This window comes from Myotis daubentonii, chromosome 3 (assembly GCF_963259705.1).
Source record: "Myotis daubentonii chromosome 3, mMyoDau2.1, whole genome shotgun sequence".
Taxonomy (NCBI): Eukaryota; Metazoa; Chordata; class Mammalia; order Chiroptera; family Vespertilionidae; genus Myotis; species Myotis daubentonii.
This window is the reverse complement of record NC_081842.1, coordinates 118,318,418-118,335,724: the sequence shown is the minus strand read 5'-3', so window position 1 is coordinate 118,335,724 and position 17,307 is coordinate 118,318,418. Positions and strand designations below refer to the sequence as shown.

Here is a 17,307-nt window from a genome sequence, read left to right as displayed (position 1 = left end):
AAACAGAAATAAACAGTTTAAAATATTTTTGAAAGAAGTGAACATGATTAAAATTTTACTTTTAATCTTTCAATGTCAGACTTTTGCTATTATTATGGATGATTCTAAAGTAAATAAAATAATCAGAAGAATTCAGAGACTAGAGTTAAATATGATGCAAAAGACATTGTCAGATTTTAGATCTCAGGCACTTCAGGTTTAAACTAATAAGTTTCATATTCAAAAGGGGCAGACCAATACAAGGCATCAAAATAACATATTTTATGTTGTAGGACTATGCCATTAATTTAAAAAGAAAAAAAATAACACAGTTCTAAGTTAATCATTATGAGAATGGTAGATTAGATCAAGTTATAGTGAAGTCCTTGGAGAAAAACAAACAAAAAAGTACTTGGAGAAAGAAAATCCCTGGAGAACTTGGACTTTGTAGCTAGATCTCGAATTCCAACCAGTAATTCTACCACAACTAGTACAGTACACTATAGTGATTAGTTTCTTTTTTTTTTTAAGTAATGTATAAGAAAGTAGAAGGGGTCAGTCCCCTCAGCCTCTGCCGCCACTCCTCTGCCAGTGCTCCAGAGCCACTTGCCACTCGGGCAAGTGGTCTGGCGGGGGAGGGAGCGAGGCCAGTGGTCCTGCGTGCTCTGCACAGCAGCTCCATGGGATCAGCGTGAGGCGTCTTGTGTTCTGAGGACATTCCCACTGCTGCACTGAGAGAACCCATCTTCCGTGGACTGGAAATTCCTGGAGAGCTGCGCTTGTGAACAGCTGGCAGTAATTTCCTAAGTCCCATCTCTTCATTTTCCTTTGTGTTGCATTTTGGAACATCCAGAAACCATGAACATGAACAACATTAGCAATGAAGAGTTTGACTGCCATTTCCTTGATGAGGGCTTTACTGCCAAGGACATTCTGGACCAAAAAATTAATGAATTCTCTTCTTCCGATGATAAGGATGCCTTCTATGTTGCAGACGTGGGAGACATTCTAAAGAAACACCTGAGACGGCTAAAAGCTCTTCCTCGGGTCGCCCCATTATGCAGTCGAATGCAATGACAGCAGGACCATAGTGAAGACCCTAGCCGCCATCCGGATGGGATTGGACTGTGCCAGCAAGACTGAATACAGTTGGTGCAGAGTCTTGAGGTGTCTCCAGAGAGGATCACCTATGCAAACCCTTGTAAACAAGCGTCTCAGATTAAATATGCTGCCAATAACAGAGTCCAGATGATGACTTTCGATAGTAAAGTTGAGCTGATGAAAGCTGCCAGGGCACATCAAAGGCAAAGCTGGTTTGTGTAATCAACCCAGAGCTGGACAAGTATTTTCCGTCAGACTCGGGAGTGACACTTGTAGCTGAGCCATGCAGGTACTATGTTGCACCAGCATTCATACTTGCAGTTAATATCATTGCCAAAAAACTGGTCTTAAAGAACAAACAGGCTCTGATGATGAAGATGAGTTGAGCAAGAAAACCTTTATGTATTATGAGAATGATGGAGTACATGGATCATGTAATTGCATCCTCTATGACTATGCGCACATGAAGCCCCTTCTGTAGAAGAGGCCTAAACCGGATGAGAAGTATTACTCATCCAGCATCTGAGGACCCATCTGTGATGGCCTCAATCGCATCTTTGAGCACTGTGGCTTGTCCGAGATGCACGTGGGAGATTGGATGCTCTTTGAAAACATGGGTGCTTACACCATGGCTGCTGCTTCTACTTTTAATGAATTTCAGAGGCTGACTATCTATTATGTGATGTCAGGGCCGACATGGCAACTGATGCAGCAAGTCCAGAACCGAGACTTCCCGCCCAAGGCAGAGGAGGATGCCGGCACCCTACCTGTGTCCTGCGCCTGGGAGAGTGGGATGGAACGCCTCCCGGCAGCCTGCATATCAGCTCGCATTAACGTAGAAGCCATTCTTGTAACTGTTATGCAACTGTAGCTTGACTTAAGGGATTTGGGGGGGACCATTAACTTAATGATTGCTAGTTTGAAATGTCTTTGTAAGTGGGGTTGGCACAGATGGAACAAAGTGGAAGGCCTAGGTAATGGGGTCACACTTATCTGTGTTCCTATGGAAACTATATGGATGTTTGTTTTATATGGATTTTTATTCAATTCTCAAACATGCTATGAGAGCGCCCCTTAGCTGCCAGGCAAGCATTTGTTGCTTATGCATTGGCAGAACTGGCCCAAGGCTTAGTGTTGTGACCTGTTTTAACAATAAAGCACTTTGGAAATTAGGCATTGAAAAAAAGAAAAAAAGAAAAAGAAAGTAGAAGGAACATATAGCACTCATATTAAAATAATGTGAACCGCAAATTCTGGCACAATTAAAAAGTCAAGTCTTGGAAATGGTGACATTTTTATATTGTGTAAATATTCAACTTTAGCTTTAAGATGAGCTATTGATAGAGAAAATATCTCATCATTTTCATCCTATAGTTGCTATTTTTAATGGACACCTAAACAAAAATTAATACAAGCAAAAACATACAAATACTGCAGGATATTTAGTTCTATTTGGAACAGTAAGAGTCAGATGTAAAACTGCTTTAACACTGAACTTCTACTTATAAAAAGAAAATACACATGCTGTAGAATGCCCTATCATTTATTCCTAGCATATTTTAAAATAATTTACAAAAGTATGCTAGTTTTAAGAAAGCATTAAACAATACACTATTGAAATAGTAACTGAGATGATCATAAACTTAAGAAAATCCAATTCTAGACCAAAAATTTAGAACTTCATTTAAAACTTGTGAAATAAGTAAAACTTTAGGAAACTTCTGTTTAGCATAATTAATGGTGAATAAGTATATCGTGGAAACCTTTTTATTCTTGTATTTCTAAACTTTCAAGATTGGGAAACTTACAATGTAACTTCATCTCTGTTTCACTATGACCAGATTCTTCTGCAAGGTGAACATATTATGCCTGTATTTCAAAGCCTGTAGCCTGGTTTCACTGTTTCCTTTACACATATTTTTGAGTTTGTAACAGTGCTTTTCACAGTGACCTTTCCCTGCTGCTGTCTGGAACACAGTGAAGCCAATACCTTCCTCGTTGTTGATTACATGTAAAACACCAGTCAAAAGAAATCAAAGTAGGATTTTCAACCTACTGGGTGAAGAATGTGCCATGGGGAGAAAAACCCTATATGTTTCCTATAATTCAGACTTTACCTTTCTTGTTTAGCTTCCTCAGTTTCACCCTGAGAGGCAGATTTATTTTTCTGTTGTTTCAGAACATTATGAACTCGGACTTTGTAGCTTTCAAATTCAGAGGTTATAGCAGCTTGTTCCACCTATAATATTTAAAAGAGAGAAAAATTTTCTATTGCATTTTCTTAAAAAAAAATATATATATATATATATACACACACACACATATATATTTTTTATTAATCTCAGAGAGGAAGGGAGGTGGAGTGAGAGAAGGAAACATAAATGATGAGAAAGAATAATTGATTGGATGCCTTCTGCATACCCCACACTGGGGATTGAGCCCACAACCCAGGCATGTGTCCTGACTGGGAATTGAACCGTGACCTCCTGGTTCATAGGTTGACTCTCAACCACTGAGCAACAATGGCTGGGCACATTTTCTATTGTAACATGATCCTCTATTGTCTTTCAGAGAGTAATGCATTAAGATGACAACTTGTTTTTGAAAATGAGGACAATGGCTAACACCTTTTAGCCTCTAATTATTAACTTTGGCTAAAAATTGTGCTTGGTCTTACACTTTTTAAAAGATTTTGAATGATGTAATTTTGTCTAACTAGAGATATGCATCTACCATGTTTTATTCCTTGTGTGGACCGAGAAAGAAGATACCTATTAAGAAGGGCTCCTGGTGGCTAAATGGCTCAAATTTTAAAGTACAAAGCCTAGAAGATCTTGGTGTAGGTGAAAGCCTGTACTCATTGCCTCCCACAACCAATCAAAATTATAACTAAAATACAGAACAACCATCATTCAGAACTGCCTGAAAGCTGCCTGAATGGAAATCCTACAACTAGAGAAATAAGAAAGCACTTTGAGATTGGTAGGAGAGGTGGAGGTGCAGAAGGGGTTGGTCCGATGCCCCTGTGTGCCCTTTATTTAATCGAAGCGAGATCGTCTCTGTGGAGGCTACCAGCGTGGAGCAAGGGGTCCTAGCCCCACACCGAACCTCCCAGCCCAGGCTCCCAGAGATGGGGAGAGAAGTCCCTATAACCATGGATTATAGAAACCAGCAGGAATTGTGGCTGAGTGACACAGAGGCTGCTGGAGACCCGGGTGTTCCTCTTAAAGGGCCAGTACACGAACTTACTGACTCGATCACTCTGAGCTCCAGCACTGGGCAGCTTTAGGGGACCCAGACACATACAGGGAGGAACTGGATTGTCTGGCATCGGGGCAGAAATTCAGGGGTGGCTTTCTACCAGATAGGAGTGCTCACAGGGGACAGTGTTCCTGTCCTGGGACCTTCCTTGTCACAGGCTGACTGGCAGACATATCTGAGTCTCCATCAGCCTGGAGCATACTGTTAGTTCGGCCCTGGGAATTCCCTGAGATTCCACCCCATCCAATTTCAGTCCCACACAAGCTGTTTGTAGCAGCTTTTCCATATGAATGGCCAGACCGGGTGCAGGCTTCAGACTTTGCTAAAATCTCTTAAACAAGCTGTAGTTGGTGACAGTGTGCCCCAAACCTATCAATAAAAGGCCCAAGACCTGGCACTAGCACCACCCTGCCTTGCTTCACAGCTGGGCCTAACCTGGGCACCTCCAAGCCCAATGCAAATAACAGCCATCTGTAGATCCCTCTGTAGCTCCTGCCGCATAGCCCCAGGCACTGGCTGACTTTGCACTTCCCTGAAGGCCCTAGAGCCTGTGCACCTGATGGACAGCTTCAAACCATAGCAGATTACAACTCTACACATCCACAAGTGACCTACTCAAGAGGCATACTCAATGAGCACCAAAGCCCCACTGAAGCAAGTCCAGCTCCATAGGAGTGTTTCCTGCACAGCAGCTCTCCCACTGTAGTTGAAGTTGGTCCTCACAGCCAAGTGGCCTGGAGGTCAATCCCTTCTAGTGACACCAACAACAATCAAGTCTTAACTATAAGACTGCATACAGCCCACACAGGGGCATACCTAGAGTGCCCAGCTCAGGTGACTAGGGAGGCTGAGCCACTGGGCCCTACAGGACAACTACTACACAAGGCTACTCTATCAATTCTAGGAGACATAACAGCTCTACCTAATACATAGATACAAACACAGGGAAGCAGCCAAAATGTGGAGACCAAGAAACATGTCATAAATGAAAGAAATGGAACCAAGCAAACTACTGGATATAGGGTTCAAAACCATGGTTATAAGGTTACTCAAGGATCTTCATGGGACTTAGTGACACTTTTGAGGATCTTAGTGCAAATGTCAAAGACATGGAAAAGGACCAGTCAGAAATTAAGCATACACTAACTGAAATAAAGAAAAATTTAGAGGAATTTAACAGTAGAGTAGTACCAGAATCAAATAAACAATTTGGAATATGAGAAAGCGAAAAACACACAATCAGAAGAGCAAAAAGGAAAAAAGAATCCAAATATGGAGATAGTTTAAGGAGCTTCTAGCACAACTTCAAGCATACCATTTGCATCATGGGGGTGCCAGAAGGAGAAGATAGCAAGATACTGAAAACCTATTTGAAGAAATAATGACAGAAAACTTCCCCTACCTGGTGAAAGAAATAGACTTACAAGTCCAGGAAGCACAGAAACCCCAAACAAAAGGAATCCAAAGAGGACCACACCAAGACACATCATAATTAAAATGCCAAGAGCAAAAGACAAAGAGAGAATCTTAAAAGCAGCAAGAGAAAAGCAGTTAGTTACTTACAAGGGAGCATCCATACAACTGTCAGCTGATTTCTCATCAGAAACTTTGCAGGCCAGAAGGGAGTGGCAAGAAATATTCATACTGATGATAACAAGGACCTACAACCAAGATTACTCTACCCAGCAAAACTCTCATTGAGAATTGAAGGTCAGATAAAGAGCTTCACAGACAAGAAAAAGCTAAAGGAGTTCATCACCACCAAACCAGTATTACAAGTAATGTTGAAGGGTATTCTTTAAGAAGAGGAAGAAGAAGAAGAAGAAGAAGAGGGAGGAGGAAGAGGAGGAGGAGGAGGAGGAGGAGAAGAAGAAGAAGAAGAAGAAGAAGAAAACCATGAACAATAAAATGGCAATAAATACGTATCTACCAACAACTGAATCTATAAATCAATAAAAGTGAACAAGAAATTTAATGAACAAAATGAACTGATGAATAAAATAGAATCAGAGACATGGAAACTTGGAACAAACTGATGAATCTCAGAGGTAAGGGGGGAAGGGGTGAGGTAAGACATTAACCAAAGATCTTACCTGTGGACACAGACAGTAGGGTGGTGAGGGCCTGGGGCTGGGTGGGAACCAGGTGGAGGGGGCAAGGTGGGAAAGAGGGACATCAGTAATACTCTCAACAATAAAGATTTTAAAAAAAGAGAGAGAAATTAAATAAAAATAAAAAACAGCCTAGCCCTGGCCTGACAGCTCAGTTGGTTAGGGCATCGTCCCAATACATCAAGGTTATGGGTTCGATCCTAGTCAGGGCAAATATAAGAATCAACCAATGAATGCATAAATAAGTGGAACAACAACTGATGTTTCTCCCTCTCCCTCCCCCCACAAATCAATCAGTAAAAAACAGGCCTAACAGCCATTTCTACAAAGGGGTCCCTCATGCAAACTGCACATCAGGGAGAAACCTGCCCTGAACTAACTGCCTCTACACTGAACTGTCTGCCTGCACGTGCTCCTGCCACCTGAGTCAGCCTATCTTACAGGAATTCCTGGAATCCTGTTTCAACCAATTGGACTAAGGCTTTCCCTAGTCCAACTGAAAAGAGAAACAGCTCTTTTCTGACCAATTAGGAATTGCTTTTTAGACCAATCAAGGACTTGGAGTCCTCATTTGCGTGAGGATAGACTAACTAGGAACTAGGGGCATGGACTCCTTTCTATATAAGTCAGCTCCTCTCTGGCTCTGAGGCCACACTTTTCCATTCCACTGAAGAGTGCATTTCACTGGCTAAGCTGAACCACCAAAAATGCCTCATTGGAACAGAGTGGACCAGACCAGCACCGGGCAAAGCAGACTAGTGAGGAGCAGAACAGAGCTGCCTAGCAGAAGAGGGGCCTGGCCAACTGTTGCCTCTTCCCAGGGCTGCCTTCACAGCAGTACTGTTGTTATAGTCATGCTGTATCACAACTGAGCTGTGTGCACTGAATAAAGATTTTCTTCACTGCACCCCAAAGTGATGATTCTTGTTGGCGTGAAATTGGCACTAATGACAATTTGTTGACACCTGGTAGAATAATTTACTATTCATACATTTTATAATGACACTATTTGCCTTTAGAAATTTAGACAGATTTTCATGTATGGTGTATCCTCTTTGTATAAATACAAGAAAAGCAGAGATTAAAACTGGCTACAGAGTCAATGGATGCTGCACAGACATGCTCCCAGGACCAATGTGGAATTACAATTATAATTTAAAAAACAACAACACCATCCTGAATAATCAACTGAAGACTAGCTGGAGAGAACCCTGATAACCAAGGACAGAAAGTGGAGACCACATAGAGAGTGGAAGGGCGGAGGTGAGAAAGGGCTGGTTGGACTGCCACAGACAGCAGCTGAAGGTATGGAGGGGTATCTCAGCTGTAGGGGGTTGCCCTCTGGGGTCTAAACCCCAAGCTGGGCCCCCAAGCAGAGAGCACCAGAACTGAGAAAGGTGCCCACATAGTATCTGGCTGCAGAAAGCAGCAGGGTTGCTATCTGCTAGGGAGAGATGGTTGGAAATGCAGGCACCCTCTTAAAGGGCTAAGCACAGAATTTCGTGTGCACCCACTCACCTTGGATTCTGGCAAAGGGAGGGCAGAGTAGACTGGAGCTGTGTGACTAGAAGCCAGGGTTGGGGGATCTGGGATTAGAGCTCGGAAGGCACACACTTCAGTTTCCTGTGCTGAGTGATTCCCTCACAATGCAGAGGACATCTTTCTAATGCAGACATTTGCTATACAGGCAGTTTTTTTCCTGGGGAAAAGATAGTTAACCCACCCTATTGGAAAACCCCTTACCACAGCATGTGGAGTTTCTGAGGCCAATTAAGAGACTGAGAATAACATTTCACCTCCAGGCAATTCCCCACTCTGTTGGAAAAACTGTTGCCCCACCTGTGGATGATTCTCAAAACTGAATCCAATCATTACGCAAGTAGAGGCAGGTCTCTGGAGGCTTTGAATATTTGCCTGATCTAATTAGTCAGAAACAGCATTTGACATTGGAAGGCATAGCAGATCTACTTAATATACAGTCACAAACCCAGCCAGCCAGCCAAAATGGGGAGACAATAAAAACAACCACCAAAAGAAAGAACAAGATAATTCTCCAGAAGAAGGGCTAAATGAAAAGGAGCTTCCCAGACAAAGTAAGGCTAAAGGAGCTTATCATCACCAAACCTGCACTACAGGAAATCCTAAAGCAGTGGTTCTCAACCTTCTGGCCCTTTAAACACAGTTCCTCATGTTGTGACCCAACCATAAAATTATTTTCGTTGCTACTTCATAACTGTAATGTTGCTACTGTTATGAATCGTTGTGTAAAATATCTGATATGCAGGATGGTCTTAAGCGACCTCTGTGAAAGGGTCGTTCAACCGCCAAAGGGGTTGCGACCCATAAGTTGAGAACCGCTGTCCTAAAGGGACTGCTGTAATGAGAAGAAGAAATAGAGAAGCCCAGGCATACAGAACAAAAATTGCAATAAATAAATACCTATCAATAATAACTAAATGTAAATGGAGTAAATGCTCCAGTCAAAAGACATAGGGTGAATGAATGGATACAAAAACATGACCCAACTATATACTGTCTACAAGAGACCGACCTCAACAAAGAACAAAGGATTCACCCAGAAAAAGTTAAGGGATGGAAAAAATTCTTCAGGTAAATGAAAATGAAATAAAAGCTGGGGTAGCAATACTTATGTCTGAGAAAATAGACCTCAAAGTGAGGGCCATAACAAGAGATAATGAAGGCCACTGCATAATACTAAAGGGATCAATACAACAAGATGATATAATTCTAGTAAGCATATGCACCCAATACAGGAGCACCTAAATATATATAAATAACTTCTGGAGGATAAAGGGAGAGATTGACAGCAATACAATCATAGCAGGGTACGTTAACACCCCATTGACATCACAATATAGATATTCTAGACAAAACATCAACAAGGAGACAGCAATCCTAATCAGTACAATAGATCAGATGGAATTAATTGACATTTTCAGAACATTTCACCACAAAGCTACAGAATATATATTTTTCTCAAATGTACATAGGAAAATTTCAAAGACAGACCTCAGGTTAAGACACAAACTAAGCCTCTACAAGTTCAAGAAGATTTTAATCATATCAAGAATCTTCTCAGATCACAATGGCATGAAATTAGAAATCAGGTACAATAAAAATACTAAAAAACATTCAATCACATGGAGGCTAAATAGCATACTATTAAACAGTGAATGGGTTACCAAAGAGATCAAAGAAGAAATGAAAAACATCCTGGAAACAAATAACAATGAAAACACAACAATCCAAAATCTATGGGGCACAGTGAAAGCAGTCCTGAGAGGGAAGTTCATAGGGCTACTGGCCTACGTAAAAAACAAAACAAAACAAAACTAAACTAAACTAAACAAAACGAAACAAAACAAGAGAGCAACATGAAAAATTCAGAGTAAGTAGATGGGAGGAAATCATAAAGATCAGAGCAGAAATAAATGACATAGAGACCAAAAAAAACCCAAAAACCAAAAAAACCCCAAAAGAACTGGTTTTTTGAAAGGATAAACAAGATTTATGAACCTCTAGCCAGACCCATCAAGAAACAAAGAGAGAGGACGCAAATAAACAAAATCAGAAAGGAAAGAGGTGAAGTAACTACTGACCCCACAAAAATACAAAGGATTAGAAACAAAAACTATGACCAACTCCATTCCAACAAACGAGACATCATGGACAAAATGGACATATTCCTAGAAAAATACAATCTTCCAAAACTCAATCAGGAAGAATCAGAAAACCTGAAAGGCCAATAACTACTGATGAAATTGAAGCAATAATAAAAAATCTTCTAGCAAACAAAAGGACTGGTCTGGATGACTTCACAGGGAGTTTTACCCAACATTCAAAGAAGAAATAACACCTGTCCTCTTCAAACTATTCCAAAAAATTAAAGAGGAAGGAACACTTCCAAGCTCTTTCTATGAGGCCAGCATTACTCTAATCCCAAACCAAATAAAGACACTACAAAGAAAGATAATTACAGGCCAATATCCCTGATGAACATAGATGCTAAAATCTTCAACAAAATATTAGCAAATTGCATCCGGCAATACCTGAAAAAGTTCATACACCATGACCAAGTGGGATTTATTCCAGTGATGCAAAACTGGTACTGAAGTATGGTAGCAATCATCTCAGGTAGAAACTGTAGTTTAACTTTAACCCTGCTGTTTGGCTTCTGTACTAATTTGCTTTGTTTAACAATAAAAAAGTTACTTTGATTTTCTGAACTTATGTATGCTACCCCAATTGATTGAATCCTCTGTTGTTGGTGGTTTGAATATCCCATTGGTTGTGAAAGCACATTCCTCTGTACCTGGGAACCAGAACAGCACAATTATCCTAAATTGCTTCAGTGGCTACAGATAATGTGTTGCGGTTGACTCAGTGGTCCCAAGACCAGGACTGCACAATTACTTTAAATTGCCTCAGTGGCTCCAGATAACATGTTCCTGTCAACTCAGTGGTCCTAAGACCCATGGCTCCAGGCAATGTGTTTCCGTTGATTCAGTGATCCGGAGACCCAAAACTATAATTTAACTAACTTGCTCAATTCTGCTTCTGTAAACTGCTTTTTTTGCAAACCAGGTTCCTCATTTCAAACCCTGAGATGTAATCAATACCTTTGTGATTTTTGCCTATATAAATCTGGTGTTGGGGCTAGGTAATTACTGCGAGATTTGGAGTGCATGGCCCCCTTTTAGTCCCGGATTTGCAATAAATGTGACTCCTTAATTCGACTTCTTGAGGCATCCTTGTGTGATTTGCGGGGGACATTTCAACAGTACAATATCCGCAAATCAATAACTGTGATGCAGCACATTAACAGATTGCAAGACAAAAATCATATGACCATATAAATTGATGCATAAAAAGCATTCGACAAAATCCAACATCCGTTTTTGATAAAAACTGTCAGCAAAGTGGGAATGGAGGGATCATACTTCAATATAGTAAAAGCGTTATATGACAAGCCTACAGCCAACATCATACTCAATGGGCAAAAACTAAAACCATTTCCCCTAAGAACAGGAACAAGACAGGGATGCCCACTTTCACCATTCTAATTCAACATAGCACTGGGAGTACTGGCCATAGTGATAAGACAAGAAGAAATAAAACGCATCTCAATTGGAAAAGAGGAACTAAAACTCTCATTATTTGCAGATGACATGATATTGTACATAGAAAACCCTAACAACTCCACCAAAAAACTACTAGATTTAACAAATGAATTCAGCAATGTAGAAGGATACAAACTTAACCCTCAGAAACCTATGGCATTTCTATACACCAATAAAGAACTCACAGAAAGAGAAACTAAACAAACAAACAAAAACTCATTTACCAGTGCAACAAGAAAATTAAGATACCTAGGAATAAACTTAACCAAGGAGGTAAAAGACCTGTACTCTGAAAACTACAGGACGTGGAAAAAAGAGATAGAGAAAGATATAAACAATTTAAAGAATATACTGTGTTAATGGATTGGTAGAATTAACATCACTAAAATGTTCATACTACTCAAAGCAATCTACAGATTCAATGGAATCCCTATTAAAATACTAACGGCATATTTCACAGACCTAAAACAAACTCTCCAAAATTTTATATGGAATTAAAAAAAGACCCGGAATACCTTCAGCAATCTTGAGAAAGAAGAACAAAGTTGGAGGGATCACAATATCAGATATCAAATTATACTACAAAGTGACTGTAATCAAAACAGCCTGGTAATGGCACAAGAATAGGCATATAGATTAATGGAACAAAACAGAGATGCCAGAAATCGACCCAAGCCATTATACTCAATTAATTTTTGACAAAGGAGGTAAGAACATACAATGGTGTCAAGACAATCTCTCCAATAAATGGTGTTAGGAACACGGGACAGATACATGCAAAAAAGTGAAACTAGACAAACAACTTACACCATACGCAAAAATAAACCCCAAAACAATAAAAAGTCATAAATGTAAAACCATAAAAATGCTAGAAGAAACCATAGGCAGCAAAATCTCAGACATCTCTTGTAGCAATATGTTTATGGATATATCTCCTAGGCCAGAGGTCCTCAAACTTTTTAAACGGGGCCAGTTCACTGTCCCTCAGACATTCCACACACGCGCACTGCGGGCCCGGGATTGTCGGCTACTAAGCAGGACAGGCAGCGGCCGCAAAAACACCCAGCGGGCCAGATAAATGTTTTCGGAGGGCCGCATGTGGCCTGCGGGCCGTAGTTTGAGGACGCCTGTCCTAGGCAGTGGTCGGCAAACTCATTAGTCAACAGAGCCAAATATCAACAGTACAACGATTGAAATTTCTTTTGAGAGCCAAATTTTTAAACAAACTATATAGGTAAGTACATTGTTATTAACTTAATTAGGGTACTCCTAAGGCTTAGGAAGAGCCACACTCAAGGGGCCAAAGAGCCGCATGTGGCTTGCAGGCCGCAGTTTGCCGACCACAGTCCTAGGGCAAAGAAAACTAAGGAGAATATCAAAATTAAAAGCTTTTGCACAGCAAAAAGAAACCATCAACAAAATCTAGGGAGAACATATTTGGCAATGATACATTTGATAAAAGGTTAATATCCAAAATATCTAAGAAACTCATACAAATTAACAAAAGGAAGACAATCCAATTGAAAAATGGGCAAAGGACCTAAATAGACACTCTCCAAAGTGGACACTCAGATGGCTCAGAGACATGAAAAAATGCTGAAAGTCACTGATCATCAGAGAGATGCAAATTTAAACATCAATGAAATATCACCTCACACTTGTCAGAATGGCTACCATCAACAAATCAACAAATGACAAGTGGTGGTCAGGATGTGGAGAAAAGGGAGCCCTTGTATGCTGCTGGTGGGAATGCAGACTGGTGCAGCCATTATGGAAAACAATATGGAGTTTCCTCAAAAAATTAAATATGAAACTGCCATTTGACCCAGTAATCCCACTTCTAGGAATATATCCTAAGAAACATGAAACACCAATCAGAACGAATGTATGTGCCCCTATGTTCACAGCAGCACAATTATAATAGGTAAGATATGGAAACCCCCTTGTGTCCAGTAGATGAGTGAATAAAAAAGCTGTGGTACCTTTATACCATGGATTACTATGCAGCAGGAAAAAGGACAGATCTCTTACCCTTTGAGACAACATGGAGGGACCTGGAGAGTATTATGCTAAGGGAAATAAGCCAGTCAGAGAAAGACACATGATCTTACTCATATGTGGAATCTAAGTAACAAAATAAACTGATGAACAAAATAGATCCAGAGACACAGAAACACAGAACAGACTGTGGAACCTTGTGGGAAGGTGGGGAAGGGTGGGTGGTTGGAAAGTGATCAACCAAAGAACTTGTATGCACATATGCATAGCCCATGGACACAAATAGGATAGTGAAGGCCTGGGGTGGGTGGCAGTGGTGGGCTGTAGGGGTCAATGGGGGAAACATGGGGACATATGTAATACTTTCAACAATTAAGATTTATAAATAAATAAATAAATAAATACAAGAAAAATAATTCAAAGAAATTAAGTTACTTGCACTTCAGTTTTCAAGAAAGTGAAAAAATTAAATTCTAGGATTTCCACTTTCCTGCAATGATCTGTAAACTACCATGACCCTTCTGCCAAGAACACATAGATAAGAGTTTTATCCTCTAACAAAGCTACTGTACTGTTTCTGTTTTGTATGCAAGTAAGTAGGCCCCAGACCCCATTCTACTAGAATATTTTATAATCATTTAGCCCTCAGAAAGAACTGTAACACTTCTCTAATAAAAACTTTAAAACAGTAACTTTCTTACACATGGAAATTGTAAAACAAAGTTGGAGTGAAAACAACATGTATGCATGTCTTTCCTCTTGGCAAAGAAAGAGTTATCCATGTGACAGGGTTGTGATAGGGTTGGGGTTAGGGTCAGATGAGCTGAATCTGGTATTCATTTAATAAGTGTTCTTAAATGACAGCAAACACTAAAAAGCCAGACCACAGCCCTCAAGTGAAGTGCTACCCAGTGGGTAACAGCGTCTCTGACATGCTGCTTCTGGGTGAGGAACAAACCTTGGCAGCACGGCACTCTTCCTGAAGGGCTGCCACTTTCTGCTGGTATACGCTCAGGGCGCGCTGGTGCTGGTCTACAGAGGCCTTCAGGTGTTCGTGAGCGTTGTGTTTCTCAGATGTTATTTCAGCCAGCTGAATCTGGAGGCAAAATCTTTTAATTAAACTCTAGCAAATACGATTTTCACTTGTTAAACAGACTTTCTTTAAACATAAACTTGAGTTTAAAGACATGAGTTTCAAATAATTAAGTGACATAAATATCAGAATTATTTATTATTGAAACTTTTTTTTAAATAAATTAGGTTTCCTTAAAAAAAAAAATCATGAAAAAGAATTTCAGACTACATGTTATAGTTCAATGGAACTATATTTGGGGGTGGGGGGATTCAACTGACCCCCCCACCCCAGTATCTGTCGGGGATTGGTTCCCGAAACCCAGTGTTACAAAATCCGTGGATGCTCAAGCCCCTAATATAAAATGACACAAAATAATGCATACAGTTGGCTCTTCACATCTGCAGATGGTTGGTTGAATCTGAGGATGCAAAACCCGCAGCTATGAAGGGCCAACTGTGTGTATGATTGATATACAATAATATTTAGCAAAATCCCTAAATGGTATTTTACTTCTACATGGAAAATTTTTTCTAAATCTTAAAAAGTAAAACGAATCTTACTTTATAGACTTCTACTTGCTGCTGGCTTGCCTCTAGCTCGCTCTTTAAAGATGCTTGAAGCATTAAGTGATCAGTTTCCTACAGAATAAGAATCTTGGTTAAATTTTAAAAAGAAGTTATTCATAAATACATTATAAGTAAGTATTAAAATGTGAAACTGAGGAATTAACATACTGCTTGCTTTGAATCTGCCAGTTCTTTCTTGGTTTTCATAAGCAATTGCTTGATTTTGGTGTTGTTTTCTTCATATTGTTGCAATGAAGTCTGTAGTGAAGCTAGTATTAAGAAATAATTTCAGAAGAGATGAAATTATTTTCATGAATGTATTTAAATAAACAAGTGACAAGTCTTTTCTTTAACCTATCTTTTAAAGAAACTTGTCTTAACTTTTTATTATGGAACATTTCAGACATAAATGACAGTCGTGATGATAGTGCAATAAACACTACCGTGCCCATTACCTGGCTTTAACAATTACCAATACATGGCTAATCTTATTTCACCCAGTCAGGCCCACAGGTCAAATCTGGCTGCTGTCTGTTTCTGTGAATAATTTTATTAAAACACAGGCTCATTTATTTACATATCATTTTTAAGGCTGCTTTAATGCAACAATAAATAGTAATCTTGACTAACATGATAGAGACTACATGGTCTGAAAATAAAACATTTATGGCCTGGCCCTTTATAAAACAAGCTTGCCAACCCTTGACCTATAGCCTCACCTACTCTTCCCCTCCCCCTCCTTCTTCTTTTATTTTTTTTACAAGATATACTTGTACATTCATTTGTAAATATTTTAGTATATATAGAACAGGTCAAAACTAGGTTTAAAGTTGTTCGTATAAAAAATAATACAATAATCTATATATATAAAGGCCTAGCGCAGCCGTGGGCAAACTACGGCCCGCGGGCCAGATCAGGCCCGTTTGAAATGAATAAAACTATTGAAAAAAAAGACCGTACCCTTTTATGTAATGATGTTTACTTTGAATCCAGCCTGATCTGGGCCCCCATTGGCCCCACTCCCCTGGCCGGCCCAGCTTCCAATCGACCTAGGGACCGCACCCATGCACAAGTATCGTGCACCGGGCCTCTAGCGCACGCACACACATACTGAAATATTATTCAGCAATAAAAAAGAACAAAATCTTGCCATTTGTGACAACATGGATGGACCTACAGGGTGTTATGCTAAGTGCAATAAGATAGACAAAGAAAGATAAATATTGCCCTAGCTGGTTTGGCTCAGTGGGTAGAGTGTCAGCCTGCACACTAAAGGGTCCCAGGCTCGATTCCGGTCAAAGGCATGTACCTTGGTTGCAGGCACATCCCCAGTGGGCGGGGGGTGTGCAGGAAGCAGCTGATCGATGTTTCTAACTCTCTATCCCTCTCCCTTCCTCTCTGTGAAAAATCAATAATATAAATATATTTTTTAAAAAGATAAATACTATATGATTTTACTTATATGTGATATAAAACAACAACAACAAATAAATAAATAAACAAAAAAACCAGACCCACAAATATAGAGAACAAGCTGATGATTGCCAAAGGGGAGAAGGGTGATAAAAAAAATAAAAATAAGACAATGACATTTAATGACTTCCATTTTTTCTTTAAATAATAAAAAAGAAACCTGAACAAATATGTGAAAAAAACCTGTCTTCTGACATTGGACAGTAAGCAATGCAGTACTGTGATCCCTAAAAGGAGGTAAATAACAAATGAGGTAAAAGCCCTATTATATAGTCCCTGTTCTCTGCCTGAAGCAATTTTTAAACTATGGTGCAGGCAGGGAATCCGAAACAGAGCAGAGGTCTTGCAAAGATTAACAGGAACAAAATAATGCATAGAGAGCTATAATCTGAGTAATTCTCAGATTTTATACAGCATTATAAATTGTTCATATTCCTACCAGCTACAGTAAGAAATGTTGTTGAGTACATGGGCACTCAGTAGTCCTCAGATAATTCCCACCTTAATATTGGGACTGAACTGGATCGTTAGGAAAGGCTATTCTACACTTGTCCTAAAGAAGATGAAAAACAAGCCACAAAAGGATAAAACTGATCCACAAA

At 39.8% G+C, this 17,307-nt stretch overlaps 1 protein-coding gene and 1 pseudogene across 3 annotated transcripts in view; one reads left to right on the top strand and one right to left on the bottom strand.

Annotated features, from left to right (window-relative positions):
- GCC2 (GRIP and coiled-coil domain containing 2) overlaps positions 1 to 17,307 on the bottom strand; it is a 78,447-nt gene that overhangs the window by 15,233 nt on the left and 45,907 nt on the right. For all 3 annotated transcript variants that reach the window (XR_009451898.1, XM_059688338.1, XM_059688340.1), the window contains 4 exons: positions 15,401 to 15,501; positions 15,227 to 15,304; positions 14,550 to 14,687; positions 3,198 to 3,319 (listed from right to left, as the gene is read on the bottom strand). Coding sequence is in view for 2 of the 3 variants with exons in the window: in XM_059688338.1 (XP_059544321.1) it covers positions 3,198 to 3,319; positions 14,550 to 14,687; positions 15,227 to 15,304; positions 15,401 to 15,501 (439 nt within the window). In the remaining variant the exon portion in view is untranslated. The remainder of the gene's footprint in view (positions 1 to 3,197; positions 3,320 to 14,549; positions 14,688 to 15,226; positions 15,305 to 15,400; positions 15,502 to 17,307) is intronic.
- On the top strand, positions 762 to 1,951 carry LOC132231887 (ornithine decarboxylase-like; annotated as a pseudogene).